General features: G+C 42.8%; 1 protein-coding gene across 6 annotated transcripts in view; it reads right to left on the reverse strand.

The window, feature by feature from the left end:
• TCF4 (transcription factor 4) overlaps positions 1-14,120 on the reverse strand; it is a 469,854-nt gene that overhangs the window by 52,960 nt on the left and 402,774 nt on the right. For all 6 annotated transcript variants that reach the window (XR_014787505.1, XR_014787504.1, XM_084832950.1 and 3 more), the window contains 3 exons: positions 12,726-12,858; positions 3,867-3,934; positions 1,670-1,748 (listed from right to left, as the gene is read on the reverse strand). Coding sequence is in view for 4 of the 6 variants with exons in the window: in XM_084832950.1 (XP_084689076.1) it covers positions 1,670-1,748; positions 3,867-3,934; positions 12,726-12,858 (280 nt within the window). In the remaining 2 variants the exon portion in view is untranslated. The remainder of the gene's footprint in view (positions 1-1,669; positions 1,749-3,866; positions 3,935-12,725; positions 12,859-14,120) is intronic.

Raw genomic sequence — 14,120 nt, forward strand, 5'->3', positions numbered from 1 at the left:
TTGGGTCATCTGCAGATTATCCAACCTCTGCAAATTAGGAACCAAGATCTCCAGTATCATGTGCTGGACGTGCCACTGCCATTATACTGTGCTCGCAATGCAATGCAATGCAATGCAATGCAATGCAATGCAATGGGCCTCACCACAGGAGGAAATGAATAATGGAAAAGCCAATCTTGTATTACGAATAACCACAGCATCTCCCATTAGTCATTCACTTCTCCCTGCAATGAAGGAATATTGTGTCAGATTCAGTCATGCTCAGAGTAGACCCACTGAAATCAATGAGACTTAAATTAGCAATGATTAAGTCATCCCATTGATTTAAATGGGCCTAATCTGAATATAACTAAGTCTGGATCAAATCCAATGGGTTTTATATTCTATTCAGTATGGCTTTTAACTCTTGGGTGCTTATGTATCGGATGGGATTCTGAAAACAGGTAAGCCAGTGAAACATTGGGTTGTATCCAACATGTTCTTTGCTGGTGGACTGAATTCTTCCACTCATCTGCAGTCCCCTGTAAGCCCCCCCCAATCTGCTTTGGAAGGTTGAGGAACTCTCCAGAGAAGATTTTGCAGATGGGGGGAGCTGTTAGGGGGAGGAGGGGAAGGGGAATTCTTGCTGTGTGAGCAGATGTAACCCTCATATTAGCAGTGGATTTAGCCCAATATTAATTGACTTGTTTTTCATATCACATGTTTAGATAAGCTCTCCCTTACCCATGGCATAGCTCAGCTATCATGAAGTTAGTTCCCATGTGATAAACACATAAATTCAAAAAAAACATATGAATTGGACCTAAATCCTGGGATATTTAGTAATCAGGATGTTTCTTCAGCACCAAGGTTGTTTACTGCACAATTCACTCTTTTCTTAGAGATGCACAGAAGGACTGGACATACTAGAGTTTACCTGGGTGACCTCTGGCTGCTGGTGAGCCAAGCAGTGATGGTGGATGGACAGGTTGGAAAAGACAGTGGCTGATAAACTAAGCTGTTTAGAATGCAATGCAAATCACACCTTGGTTGTGTAGGCTTGGAGAGGTTTGTCACTCTTGGGCCCAACTATTCTGGTAGAAAGCTTTTTTCCCCTTTCATTTTGGCACTTCCCAGATGCAGAGGCCACAATAGCATCTGCTTTGCTGCAACTGTTCTCACGACCACTGTGAAGGTCCCTCTCCAATTTTTTTGATAATAAAGTGACCTTTAAAACAGCGAATAGTGGGATCGCTAGTTTGTGAAGGATGCTAGAAAACAGTTAAAGTAGTTTTGGATTTATTTCTATCCAACTCTGGGTGTACAAAATCCAGCCTTGGTGTATTATTAGGAACAGAGGAAACTGTCTTATACCAAGTCATACCACTTGTCCGTCTAACTTAGTATTTTCAATACTGACTGGCAGCAATGGCTCTCCAGGGCTTCAGGCAGGCTTTTTTCTCTCTGCCCCACCTGGAGATGCCAGCGACTGAACCTGGTACCTTCTGCATGCAAAGTTTGTGCTCCATTGCTGAACCATGGCCTTTTCCCAAATATTAATATGGTGGCAGTCTAATAATGTTTCTAGAGTAATTTAGCTCTCCTACCTTATATAGTAGGGGTATATTTCATAATCTCATTTTTTTATAAAATTGAAATGTTCAGTAAAATATAATTTTAACCACAATACCTGAGAGAGAAGGGGGAGAACCAACAGGAGTTGAAGGATTTGATGAAAAGCTGTTGTTGGTATGATCTGGAGAGTAGATCTTTAAAAGATGATAAAGAATTAATCTAAAGCCATTCATGAATGGATTCAGACAGAAGTATGGTGCTTCTGTTAATTAGGGAAGGCAAAAAAACCTCTTTTCTTATAATTATTACCTCATAAGACAAAAAATATACTATGAAGAGTCAGAACAGCTTGACAAATACATATTGAAGAAACAGACAGTGGTGATGAAGTGACAGTTCTAATTGTAATAGTTTTTTCCACCTTATTTATAATACTTAATAGTCTTAATAATTTGTACTATGGTGGAAATGTATTTTACATGATGCTTTATATATAAATACAAAAAAATAGGTTTCAGAGAAGTATTTTATTTTAAGTTAAACATCTTCAATATCTACAACAGAGTAAAGATTTAGGTAAGGGGGTACCGAATTTAGCCCCATGGGTGACGTTTATTATAGCACACTGTAAAGAATCTAAAACTTGCAATGAGAGAGAAGTCTTGGCTTGAGTGCAGATTTTGGTACCGGCTGTACCTGGTTAGGCGGAGTTCATATATTACATTATTCAGGAGAGACTCACATGATGTTACTTAATAATTTGAACAGGTGAAATTCTGTTATCACTTAGGACATGATTAGATGTCATAGAGATCATTGACTCTTATCACATCAAATAATTATCAAGTAATGGGCAGCATGCTGGGAACTCATATTGGGTACCGTTTAAGCTTAAAATGCGAACATTTCCTTTGGGTCCCGCATAGGCAATTTAATTAATTAACCTCTCGATCATCTCCCCTGTTAATCAATGCTTCAGGGCACCAGCTAAAGTAGATTTTGTACTGTAGCTGTTATATGGGAATTGTGCTAGTTTTTGTCTTTGTAACATATGTTAGCTGGACATGGAAAATGTCAATTCTCATGAGAACTCAGTGGAACCCACTCTGCCCAGAAAATAAATTACAGTGATGGTTCTTTTAAAAGCCAGCATAAGCCCATGTTTTGCGGCAATATTTTAAATAACGGATTGTTATCCAGATCTGAGAGAAGGAAAACAAATAAGTAAAAATAGTGGAAGGCAATTTGAGGTTAACACAGACATTTAAGTATCAACTGCTGCAAAGAAACAGACTGGGGGACCTTTTAAACATTACTCTGGTTGTGCTGGACTGCTTTCCCCAAATTAGCTCCTGTGCAGATAGCACGACCTTGAAATTATTCAAACACATGACCTGGGGCTGATAGTGCAGTTCCTGACCACAGAATCAGCACCCAGCAAGTGCTGCCAATTCTGTGGGAAAGCCTCACCTGATTGGCCCCTGTACATGTGTACAGGTCATTAAAAATTTGTCCTAGTCATGCAAGAACTACTTGCAGAGAAGCAGCTCCTGCACAGTAAGGGCAGCATTTAAAGGCCTCTGAGGCTAGAAAGGAAAACACAAAACTGAAAGCCAAATCCTTTCTCAATGAATTCTTTCTCTGGCTCACTGCTCAAGTTACATTTGAAAGAAACAGCTGCACTCATTTTTGTTGAGAAGTTTTGTTTTGGGACAACTCAACATGGCCTTTCCAGTCTCCTGGATAAACCCAAGTATTATAGTTCCAACTTCAAGGGTATGTCCACTCCACAAACTTAAATGGGTTCACTGCCATGGCTTCCTCGCAAGGAACTCTGGGAACTAATTGTGTGATGTGGAATAGGGATTTCAGGCAGAACGTTCAGCAGCATTAAAAGGACTAACATTCCCAGCATTTCTTGGATGAAAGCACATACCTGAAACTAGTTTGAAACTGGTTTAGGGTTGAAGTGAAGATGCGCCCTAGGATTTCACAGATGCAGACATCTGAGAACCCACGCTGTTTTTCACATGTAACTAGAGAAGCAATACCAAGAAATACCCTAGAACGAATTCTGCTACTGAGTGATATCATGTAAAATCCTGATTGTTTTCGAAAGAACGGAAGATTGCAAAGCTTGGAATCAACAATTCACCCCAAATTATCTGTTTCCCAGAGAGCTTGTATACAGTGTAACACTACTTTTATGTTACATTATTTTAATTGCCAGCAATGGAATCAATCCTGCTTGGTACTCAGTTTCCTAAATATTTGCGACTACACATGTGATCCCAAAGCAAATATTTCCTTACAGATGCAAGTGCTTTCCCCAGTGCATCGCCTGTCTGTGAACTTCCTGCTGCTCCACTTCCTCTGTTTGCTGAAAAACAAAAGAATGAGCATAAAGAAAGGCGGGAAAACAATTCTGTTGTCTATTCTTAGGTCCATGTATCCATAATTCAATTGCATTTTAATGCTAATTGCTTTACACGTATCTTTAATTAGCATTAATCCTGTTTGCTAAGGTAGATCTCAAACATATCTCAGCCACAAACATTCTCTATGCGTGCTGCACCTCTCATACTCCATGCACTTAGGACATCTTTTTCTTTCTTTTTTGCTAGGGGACTATTTAGACATTGTCCTCTCCTCCCAACCCCACAAGTGTCCCTGGGGAAGATAATGGAATGGGCCTTAGGTGCACTCTCTCCTTGGCTCACTTCATGAAGAAGTGAACTACAAATAACTACAGGTTTAAGTAACTAAAGCAACTATAGGGTTTAGTCATCCACTTCTGCCTGCAATGAGGAGACATGTGTTTTCGTTCTATTGCAGTCTGAGGCACAAATGCATGGGAGAACAAAATCAGTCAAATCCTATATATCCAATTGCCCCTAGACAGAGCTACGGCCACAGAGGAGGAGATATGGTCATGGATCTTCTCTCTCCACCCCTCCCAGCCCCTGCAGAAGCTTCTCTTATGAAGCTGCAATGGCAACCTCATAAGAGAAATCAGAGAGGGAGAAAAGGGGGCATGCTGGTGGGCAGGGAGGGGAGGGGAGAGGCCAGGTTGTGTAATATCACCAAAAAGTAAACCAGCTAGATGGACTCAGAGGCCATCAAGCTGCTCTTTGGATTTTTAATGGAGGAATGGAGGCAAAATCACCTCCATCCTCCTCTTGACCTGCCTGGCTCTTGCCAGCAGGGCACAGGATAGGTGGAGGGCTCCAAACTCTGATGGTGAGGACTCAGTCACTGCTTCTACTCTATCTTTAATCATATCAGGGAGACAGACAACTCTGCATCCCAAGTCTTAATTCCAGTCACTCTGAAAACTTGAAACGCTCATGATCATGGGGAGGTGAACAAATTGTCCACCACTGGGCTGAAGAAAATCCGTTTCAATTAAGGTTGCAGCCAAGCAATCTAGGCCGCCTGTCACATAAAGCAGAGGTGTAAACTGATAGCCTGAAAACACTTATTGAATAAAAAATATATATTTTAGAGAAGAAGCTGAAAATGTAGTATAAGACTTGGCAGAATAAATGATTACTTCCACAGGCTTCTTTCGTCACTTCTTGACTTAGGTGGAATAACCAAGCAGGGCTTAAAAAACTTAACAGTTCCTGGACTCGTTTGCTTTGAGTACGAATCTTGAGAAATTGTGTTTTGGGACTTGGGGGACAGACTAGGGATTCTGCTGGTGCAGTGCCCACTGTGCTGCTCATCATCTTCCTGCTTGAGTGACGGAGACGATCTCAGGTTTGGTGTTGAGAATGCCCAAGATGAGACCTCAGCAGGCACGCTAAGCCCATTGGTTCTGTAGTGGAGGACATCATGGCCACCATGAGGCCGTCCCAATGTCACTGGCTCAACAGATGTGTCAGGACACACTCTGGATGTGGCTTTCCTAATTGGGCAGGAAGAGAGTGATCGGAAGGTGGGGAATTTAATATATATTCCTTTGACACGGCTGAATCACTTCCTGCTGAGTTTTAGCCTTTCAGTGGCTTTTCTACTCTCCATGGGTGGAGGACCTATTAAAATGATCTGCCTCTAAAGGCTAATGGATTTTGATGAATTTTCCTGCTGGCATTACTGACGCTCTTGTTGATATTCTGGTCACTCTACGGATATGGAGAGGTCCTGGAGAGTTGACATAATGATGCCTCAAAGCCCTCTCCCTCCCTTAGGAGCCCTTGCAGCTTCTTGATATACATTTTAGCAGTGGGCAATGAAGCAAGTGAGATGACAGTTAGAACGCAAGTGGAGGAAGACGCATGTTGAATCCAGTTGAAGACTGGTTAGAACCCAGTACAAGCATATATTTCACCTTCACAGTGTTATCCAGCAGAGTCTTTCCAGGTGGTGAGGGGCCTGTTAGAACCTGGCCCAGAGAGAGAAAGAGTTGGTTGTAACCCTTGGTGGCAGGCTGTGACAAGTTTGCAAGACACTTGCAAGGCTCTACAGTTAGTGCATTTCCAGTACTTGCACTAGAACATGATCTGCTATAATAGAACATGATCATGCTGCATGAATTTCAGTTGTTGAGGCCTGAGGATGTTGATAACGTGCTTGCCCAAGTTTGGCCAAGCACTTCGACCCTCACCCTTCTTGTCGTATTTAATCTAATAGAAAGGGAATGTCTGGCTAAATGCAGCAGGTTGTCAACTTCTCTTTGAGAGAAAGGTTGCAACTAATCTCTTTAAAGGAAGGGATCAGGCTGCTCCTGAAGAAACCCAAGCTCTCAACTGATCCCATCTTTTTATAAACCTAAAACCACCCACTTCATAACCAGATCATATCTCTATGCGAGGGGTGTTGAACCTCTTCTGGCCAGAGGGCTAAATTCATTTTTGGAGAAACTCTCGCATTCCAGTGGTGGGTGGCTCTGAAGGCAAAAGTGGCGGGGCCAAATACACCAGCATATTTTAACTTAAAGTTCTTATTGCCAGTAACTAAGCATTAAGAGATGCATTTCAACCTTTTAGAATGGAAAAAGACTGTGCAAAAGCCAGAAAACTGCCAAACAATCAGCAGTTGGGAGCTAGGCAAAGGGGGCAGTCATCTGGGGAACCCCAGAGGGCCAGACTGGAACTCCAAGTAGGCCGGTTTTGGCCCATGGGCCAGGAGGTTTGACACCCCTTGTCAGGGTGGACACTGAGCCCATAGAATCCCAGAGTAGTTCTGATGCTGAGGAAGAGCAGTCGCTCCTTCGGGAGAGGAGCGCGCTCCTTTTTTCCCAGGACCAACAGCTGACGGAGCTTCCTCCCACCCACATTCCTAGTTTAGAGAGCAGTCCAGGGAGTGACTCAGCACAGATAGCAGACTGGGGGGGATGCACGGCGCAGACGCAGAGAGTGGCGCCAAATGGTTCGCGCTCAAAGAATGGTTGCGCCCAGAGGATCCAAGGGAAAAGGGGAGGGATTCTCCCTAGTCCTTATATTCAGGGGTCTGCCAGTAATTGCCCTTCAAACAGGGACCAACTGTTCTAACTTAGGGCATAGGGATGCTGCTGCTCAGATCTAGTTGCTACCTGTAGAGCTGTTAAGTTGTAAAAAAAGAATAAAGCTTTGAAAAGAATCCCTTTGTCTGTGTCTGGACTTGGCTACTGGATTAGACTGAGAGCCCTCTAAGGAGCCCTTGACAACCCTGCTCTGCATTTTCAGGACCAAAGACTGGTTATAATCAAATGGCATCAGGCATCCAGAGCTGCATAAGCGCTCCCCCCACCAGATACCAATGATAATCAGATTAACCCCCAAATTCACATAATAATAGAGTTGGACAGGATTCCAGAGGACATCAAGCCAATTTCCCCCAATTTTAAGGCAATTATTCTATATTAACCCAAATAATATACCACAAGCAGTGATCTAAGGTGGGAAACATTCCACTATTATACCTTTCTGTGGAAAAATGTTCACTTTTAGAAAAGTATTGTTTCATAAAAACACAAAGCAATTCCAACTGGACAACCAGAATGGATGCAATACAAATAAAAACTAAAATGGAAGTAGTAGTAAACTTTTTTTCAGGTTACTATCCCTACAGGGAAATGTCAGATCTCTCCCTCCAAGGACAGAGAGAGGGTCCCCCTCAGAGGGAGAGACCCGACCTCAGAGCCCATTTCCAGCCACCTCAGAAACCTCGGAGTCTGGTCTTCTTTGATATCAGAACTGCAGCTTTGGAAAGGGGTAAAAGGAGGTGCACTGGAAGAGGCTGTGGATCTGTAGGATAGTATTCATAACCCTCTGAGTCTCCCCGCCCCCCAAACCAGCTGCAGTTCTATGCCTGCCCTATTGAATGTGATGGAGGGGAAGCATTTCTGTTTTCTCTCCCCTCTCTGGCCTTCTTAGAATCATAGAATCATGGAATAGTAGGGTTGGAAGGGGCCTACAAGGCCATCGACTTCAACCCCCTGCTCAATGCAGGAATCCAAGTCAGAGCATCCCTGACAGATGGCTGTCTAGCCTCATCTTGAAGGCCTCCAGTGTGGGAGAGCCCACCACCTTTGGCACTGGTGTCCTCCAGTGTGGGAGAACCCACCACCTCCCCAGGCAATTGGTTCCATTGTCGTATTGCTCTAACAGTCAGGAATTTTTTCCTGATGTTCAACCGCAATCTGGCTTCCTGTCACTTGAGCCCATTATTCCGTGTCCTGCACTCTGGCATGATGGAGAAGAGATCCTGGCCTTCCTCTCAGTGACAACCTTTCAAGTACTTGAAGAGCGCTATCATATCTCACCTCAGTCTTCTCTTCTCAAGGCTAAACATGCCCAGTTCTTTCAGTCTCTCTTCACAGGGCTTTGTTTCCAGTCCCCTAATCATCTTTGTTGCCCTCCTCTGAACCCTCTTCAGTTTGTCTGCATCCTTCTTAAAGTGCAGTGCCCAGAACTGGATACAATATTCCAGATGAGGCCTAACCAGTGCTGAGTAGAGGGGAACTAGTACTTCCAGGGATTTGGAAGCTATGCTTCTATTAATGCAGCTCCAAATAGCATTTGCCTTTTTTGCAGCCACATCACATTACTGGCTCATATTCAGCTTGTGATCTACAACAATCCCAAGATCCTTCTCGCTTGTAGTGTTGCTGAGCCACGTATCCCCCATCTTGTAACTGTGCATTTGGTTTCTTTTTCCTAGGTGCAGAACTTGGCATTTATCCCTATTAAATTCCATTCTGTTGTTTTCTGCCCAGTGCTCCAGTCAATCAAGATCACTTTGAATTTTGTTTCTATCTTCCAAGGTATTAGCTATCCCACCCAAGTTTGTGTCATCTGCAAATCTGATCAACATTACCTGCATCTGATCAGCATTCCCTGCATGTGTTTTTTTAAAAAAACACATCCCCTTCCATTGAAAACAATGGGGGGAATTAAAAAGCTAGAACTGGCATAGATTAATTCTCTGCCATTGTTTTCAATGAGACTCAATGCGGGTGGGGGGGGGATTTGCTTTAAAAAATGGCCAGGGAAGGGAGAGAAAAACAGAAATACTGCTCCTCTCTCACTTCTGCCTTGTTAGCATGAGCCAGGCAGGGCCTTGGATACTCCAGTGCCTCTATTGTTGGAGATTCCCCACTGCCCATAGGTAGTTTTGCAACCTAAATGCCCTTTATTGAATTTTCCTTCCATGACATATCACAGTTAATCTACTTTTGGCTAAGGCTGAGCCAAAAATGCTCCCTTCTATGTTGGAGGGGAATTTGCCAGGAGTCAAAAGGTGAGTAAATTTCTAATAATTTGGGCGGGGGAGTACTTACCATGATACTAGTGAGGCAGCAGAAGGTTTCAGTCCTTCTTTAACACCCCCGCCCCCGTTTGCTGCCAATTGTGTATAAAAGACAGACCGCAACCCTCTGCCATCTTGCCTCTTATTTTGGTGTGCCATCCCACCCCAGAAAAATACTATAATTTTACCTGCCCTACAAAGATTAAAAAAAAACTTTCACCCCCCACTCCTAGCCCCCCCTAGCCCCCCAAGTGACAGAAATTGCTAGGTTGAGTAAACCTCTTCCTGTCTTCCAATCTTCTGGGAAATTACTGCAATGGCACTGGGATGATTGACAAGTACTGGGCCCTTCATTTTTTTTGTAACTGGATAATACTATGTTTAATTAATTTTTAATATGGTAAATAGCTTTAAACATATTTGGCCACCTCTACTTAGTTTCTGGCTTCATGATTCACTCTCACAGGACCCCCTCATCACAACTGCAAGCAAGTCAACCAAGCCAGATGCTGTACAGAAAAATACCATACACCCATCTTTCCAAGTGAACAAATCAATATTGGGAATGACTCCATGTAATCTTGGTCTTCAGTGGGAACTAGGGTATCTGGGGATTGATACGTGTTATACATGGCGGCTGATACAATCCTGAAGGTGTGGAAATGGGAGGGATCAGGACCACTAAGCAAGTACATCCTAATGATGTGAACTTCTTTTGGGAAGGGGAGACGTCACACTCTGTAAACACAACTATTTTTCATGGGGATGACACTGTAATGGGTGATGCAGGGCGCTTAATCCCCCACATTCCTGGTATAATACCTAAAGGATTATCTCTCTCCCTTCCTCCCCTCAGTATGTATTTGTTTATGAATCTGCCCGCTCACTAAGGTCATAGTGTGAGCCTTTTTGTGAACCCCTAGGGATGCTTGATAGGGCTTTTTCTGCTGTGGCAGTGTAGTGGGCTACATCAGAAGATGGAGAAGAGTATATTGAGCTTCCACAGTCACGTTCTACACAGTTTGTTAAGTATATAGAAGGTGGCTTCTAAGTAATTAAAAAAGCTATCTCACATGAAAGTGCTGGTGCCAGACAAAGCCAGTTCTATACATCCACGAACGTTTGATTCTTGCCAAGTTGCTCTGGTCCCGCAAATAAGAGCATAATGTTATGTCTCTGTGAAGAGCTAAAAAGCTTCCGAGCCCAGATCAGAATGTTGAGGCCTATTGCCTTGACTATGATGCTTTATGCATCCACTAGAACATTATATATCTATACCTTTATAGCTGGTCTTGCTTCAAAAAGAATCTGCATGCATACCAACTTAGAAAATTGGTAATTTTCTTATGTATCAGTACATAAAGAAACATCCTGTGTATCTTGACTGAGACCCAGATACACGCATAGCTATAAAAGAAGTTGCCACCTTCAGTCAGCACAAAAAACATGCGAAGTTCTTTGCTTTGCGTTATTTCTACATCCATTTACCATCAATCAATAAACAGCTAAACTGATCCATTAGTGACTTTGGCTTATCCCGAATCTATTTTAGTAAGGGTCCAGACAAGGCCAGGACTCCAAATTAATACAGGTACCTAGGATGTGGAATTCCCTGGCCCAGAGGTTAGGCTGCCTCCTACTCTGCTCGTGTTCCATCACCACCTGAAGATATTTCTTTTCCAGTGTCTCATTGATTTGTCTACTGCATAAGTGTTTTTTTTAATTACTTAACCCTTGCTCTTTTTAGGTTTGACAGTTGTAGGTTTTATGGTGGCTTTTTGTAACTTATTGATTTATTTCTACTTGATGGTATGTAGTGTTGTTTTATTGGGTATGTTTATGCTTTACATGAGCCACTTTGGACACTTGGATTCAGAGGGGAAAAGCATAACTCTTTTTAGAAAGTAAGTACTGGAGTATAAGCCAGGGTTATGTAAGAACTGACCCATACTCAAGAAGCTGGACTTGGGGCACAACCTTCACAGGCATGTAAAATATTGACTTAACAATTGACACTGCAATCTGGAACTGAATAAAGTGCTCTGATATAACAGTAACTGGGTACAAAAATCCCACATTCCAGCATCTAAACAGATCTGAGTTGAACAGAAGCAATGGTTACACTCTAGAAAGAGAGGAAAAACCTTGGTCAATTTGATACTTTTACTCTTCCTAAGATAAGATGTACTGACACAGCAGGATAAAAATTCATGTCCCTCCTGTGCCATATGACAGTTTATCACCCCACTGCACTGGAAGCTTAACACGCTTGTAAAAAAATTGAGTGCAGTATTATGTGACTGTTCTAATAATAAAATCACAGTAAAACCAAGGCCTCAAGGGAAAGCACACATAATGTTTCCACTAAAAAAGCCACATACTGCCATGCGTCATGTCATTCAAACATGTCATTTAAAGTGAGAGTCGAAAGCAGGATTAATACATGAATGAGACAGATATTCTGGAGTAATCTTTAGCATATGCTGCATTAAATCTCTTCTGGTAAATGGCTGCCTAAATGCCACATAGCTTTGAACCTTTGAAAACACATGGGTAATACTTTGCACAGACTTAAGCATCACTTTAAGTTAATATTCTCACATGATCCACTCAGAAAATTTATTTTGTTTGGAACTGCCGTATTTGCAGTTCTCTTTAGGACATCACCAGTTGATATTCATGGCCTGTACACGTTTTTTTCCTCCTCTAGAGAGAAATTCAACTGTGCAAGTAACTTTGAGGCAGCATCCAGATCAGTAATTAATAATGCAAACACTCTTTTTGGGAGAGAAAAAGTACTAAGCAAGTAGCCTGGCACAGCTGAAATTCTGGAAAGAATCCAATGGGGCGCTTACACCCCCACCAATTCTTTTCTGTCCCACCAATTCCCTTCTGCAAGTGGTGGGTCCCACCAATTCCACTGCGCAACTGGGACCCATTGCGTACACAAGGGAGACTTAGTGCTTCCTAAAGGAAGCCCCCAAACAAGTGGAAAAGCTCATTTCTGGACGCAGGCAGGATGGTGGCGCTCCCTTCTGCAAGCTCTGCCTCCAACCTGCCTCCTTCCAGAAACGAGTGTTTCTGCTCGTTTCGGATTGCCCAAGAAGCACTGAATTGCTTTTGGGCAAGCGATGGTGGCTGCTTGCACAATGCAATTGATGGAACATGAAAGAAATGGAGGGGGCATAAGCACCCTGTTGGATTCTGCTAATTTGTTCAGCACTGAACTTGACTTGAGTTTCCTACTGATGTCGATGTAGCAAGAATTTCAACCAGCCACACTGTTTTTTTCATAATATTTATAAAAAGGTGAAAAGTAAAGTTTTCTTCTACCACATCCAATGAAACCTGCCCCCTCTTCTTGCAGAAAAGTAAATAGGAGGAAAACAAAAGAGAGATCTTGCATTCGTTAACAGTGAAACAAGTCTTTAACTCACCCATTATGCTATCTGTTCCATTTGCGGGTGGTGTACAGGAAGAAGCGCTGTAATGGGTCGTGCCACTGCGATGGAAAGTGGACATTGGAGGAAGACTGGAATTGATGTCTGCTGAGGAGTGTGATGGGTAGCTCTGTGATGGAATGCATGCAAGAAAACATTTCAGTCCACAAAAGAATGCATAACAGTTGGATCTGCATGGTTGGTTCATTTTCTTTTTAAAAGCAAAATTTGCAGGCCGCTGTTTCTTTGGACAAACCTTCCACTTCATAAGGATATATGATGTAAAAATCTACACATATCTTACAGCTGTACATGCCACAGATGAAAGGCTCAGGGCTGTAGTCACTTGGGGTTGTCACCTGTGTGAGCGTAGCCCCCTTTAGGCATACTCCAGGCTCTAGCTCTTAATTCCATTCAGATAAATAGTGTCAAAACATCGCAGATTAATATTAGGCTTTCTCACTTTGCACAGGCTCCTGGTGGACCCTGTCCCCAGCGTACTGTTAGTCCCCTTTACCATAAAATTTCCGGTATGGATCTGACAAGACTGTAGGTGTAAGACACTACAGGGTTTAAAGCAGGAGCGCTGCAGAAAACTGTTCCATCTTCTCTGCACCAAAGAAGTTCACCAGAGATCCATTCCTCTGTGACTCTGTATTATAAAGCTTCTAGATCTCATGTACCCCTTAAGAACATAAGAAGAGCCATGCTGGATCAGACCAAGGTCCATCTAGTCCAGCCTCCCATTCACACAATGGCTACCCACGAGTAGGACGTAAGTGCAATAGCACCCTCTCTCTCATGTTCTGCAGCAACTGGTGTACATAGTCTCTGATACTGGAGGTAGCATTTAGCTATCAAGACTAGTAGCCAATGACAACCTGGTCCTCCAGGAATTTGTCTAATCCTCTTTTAAAGCCATCTAACTTGGTGGTCATCACTAAATCTTGAGGTAGCAAATTCCACATTTAACTCTGCGCTGTGTGAAGAAGTCCTTCCTTTTATCTGTCCTGAATCCCGCACCAATCGGCTTCATGGGATGAGCCCACTGAGTTCTAGTTCTAGAGAGAGGGAAAAAAATTCTCCCTATCCACTTTATGCATAGTGTGCAGAATTATGTATAATTTTGTACACCTCTATCATTTCCCCCCTTTCTCACCTTTTCCCCTTCATTCTGGGCAACCTGTCATTGAGAGAGAGGTCACCATGTTATTCCCCTGCATTGCCAGCCTACTGGATTTTCATCTGTCAGGTAGGTACTCTCTTGTATACAGAAGATTAGAACAGGTTATGGTGTGGTCCTTCTCTGTCTTAGATCACAGAGACTATCTGTATACTGTATACAGCAGATGGACAGCATAAACAATAGGAATGCTTGTCATGTTACACTTT

This window comes from Heloderma suspectum, chromosome 2, assembly GCF_057233095.1.
Source record: "Heloderma suspectum isolate Gila_16-S chromosome 2, 16-S_ref, whole genome shotgun sequence".
NCBI lineage: Eukaryota > Metazoa > Chordata > Lepidosauria > Squamata > Helodermatidae > Heloderma > Heloderma suspectum.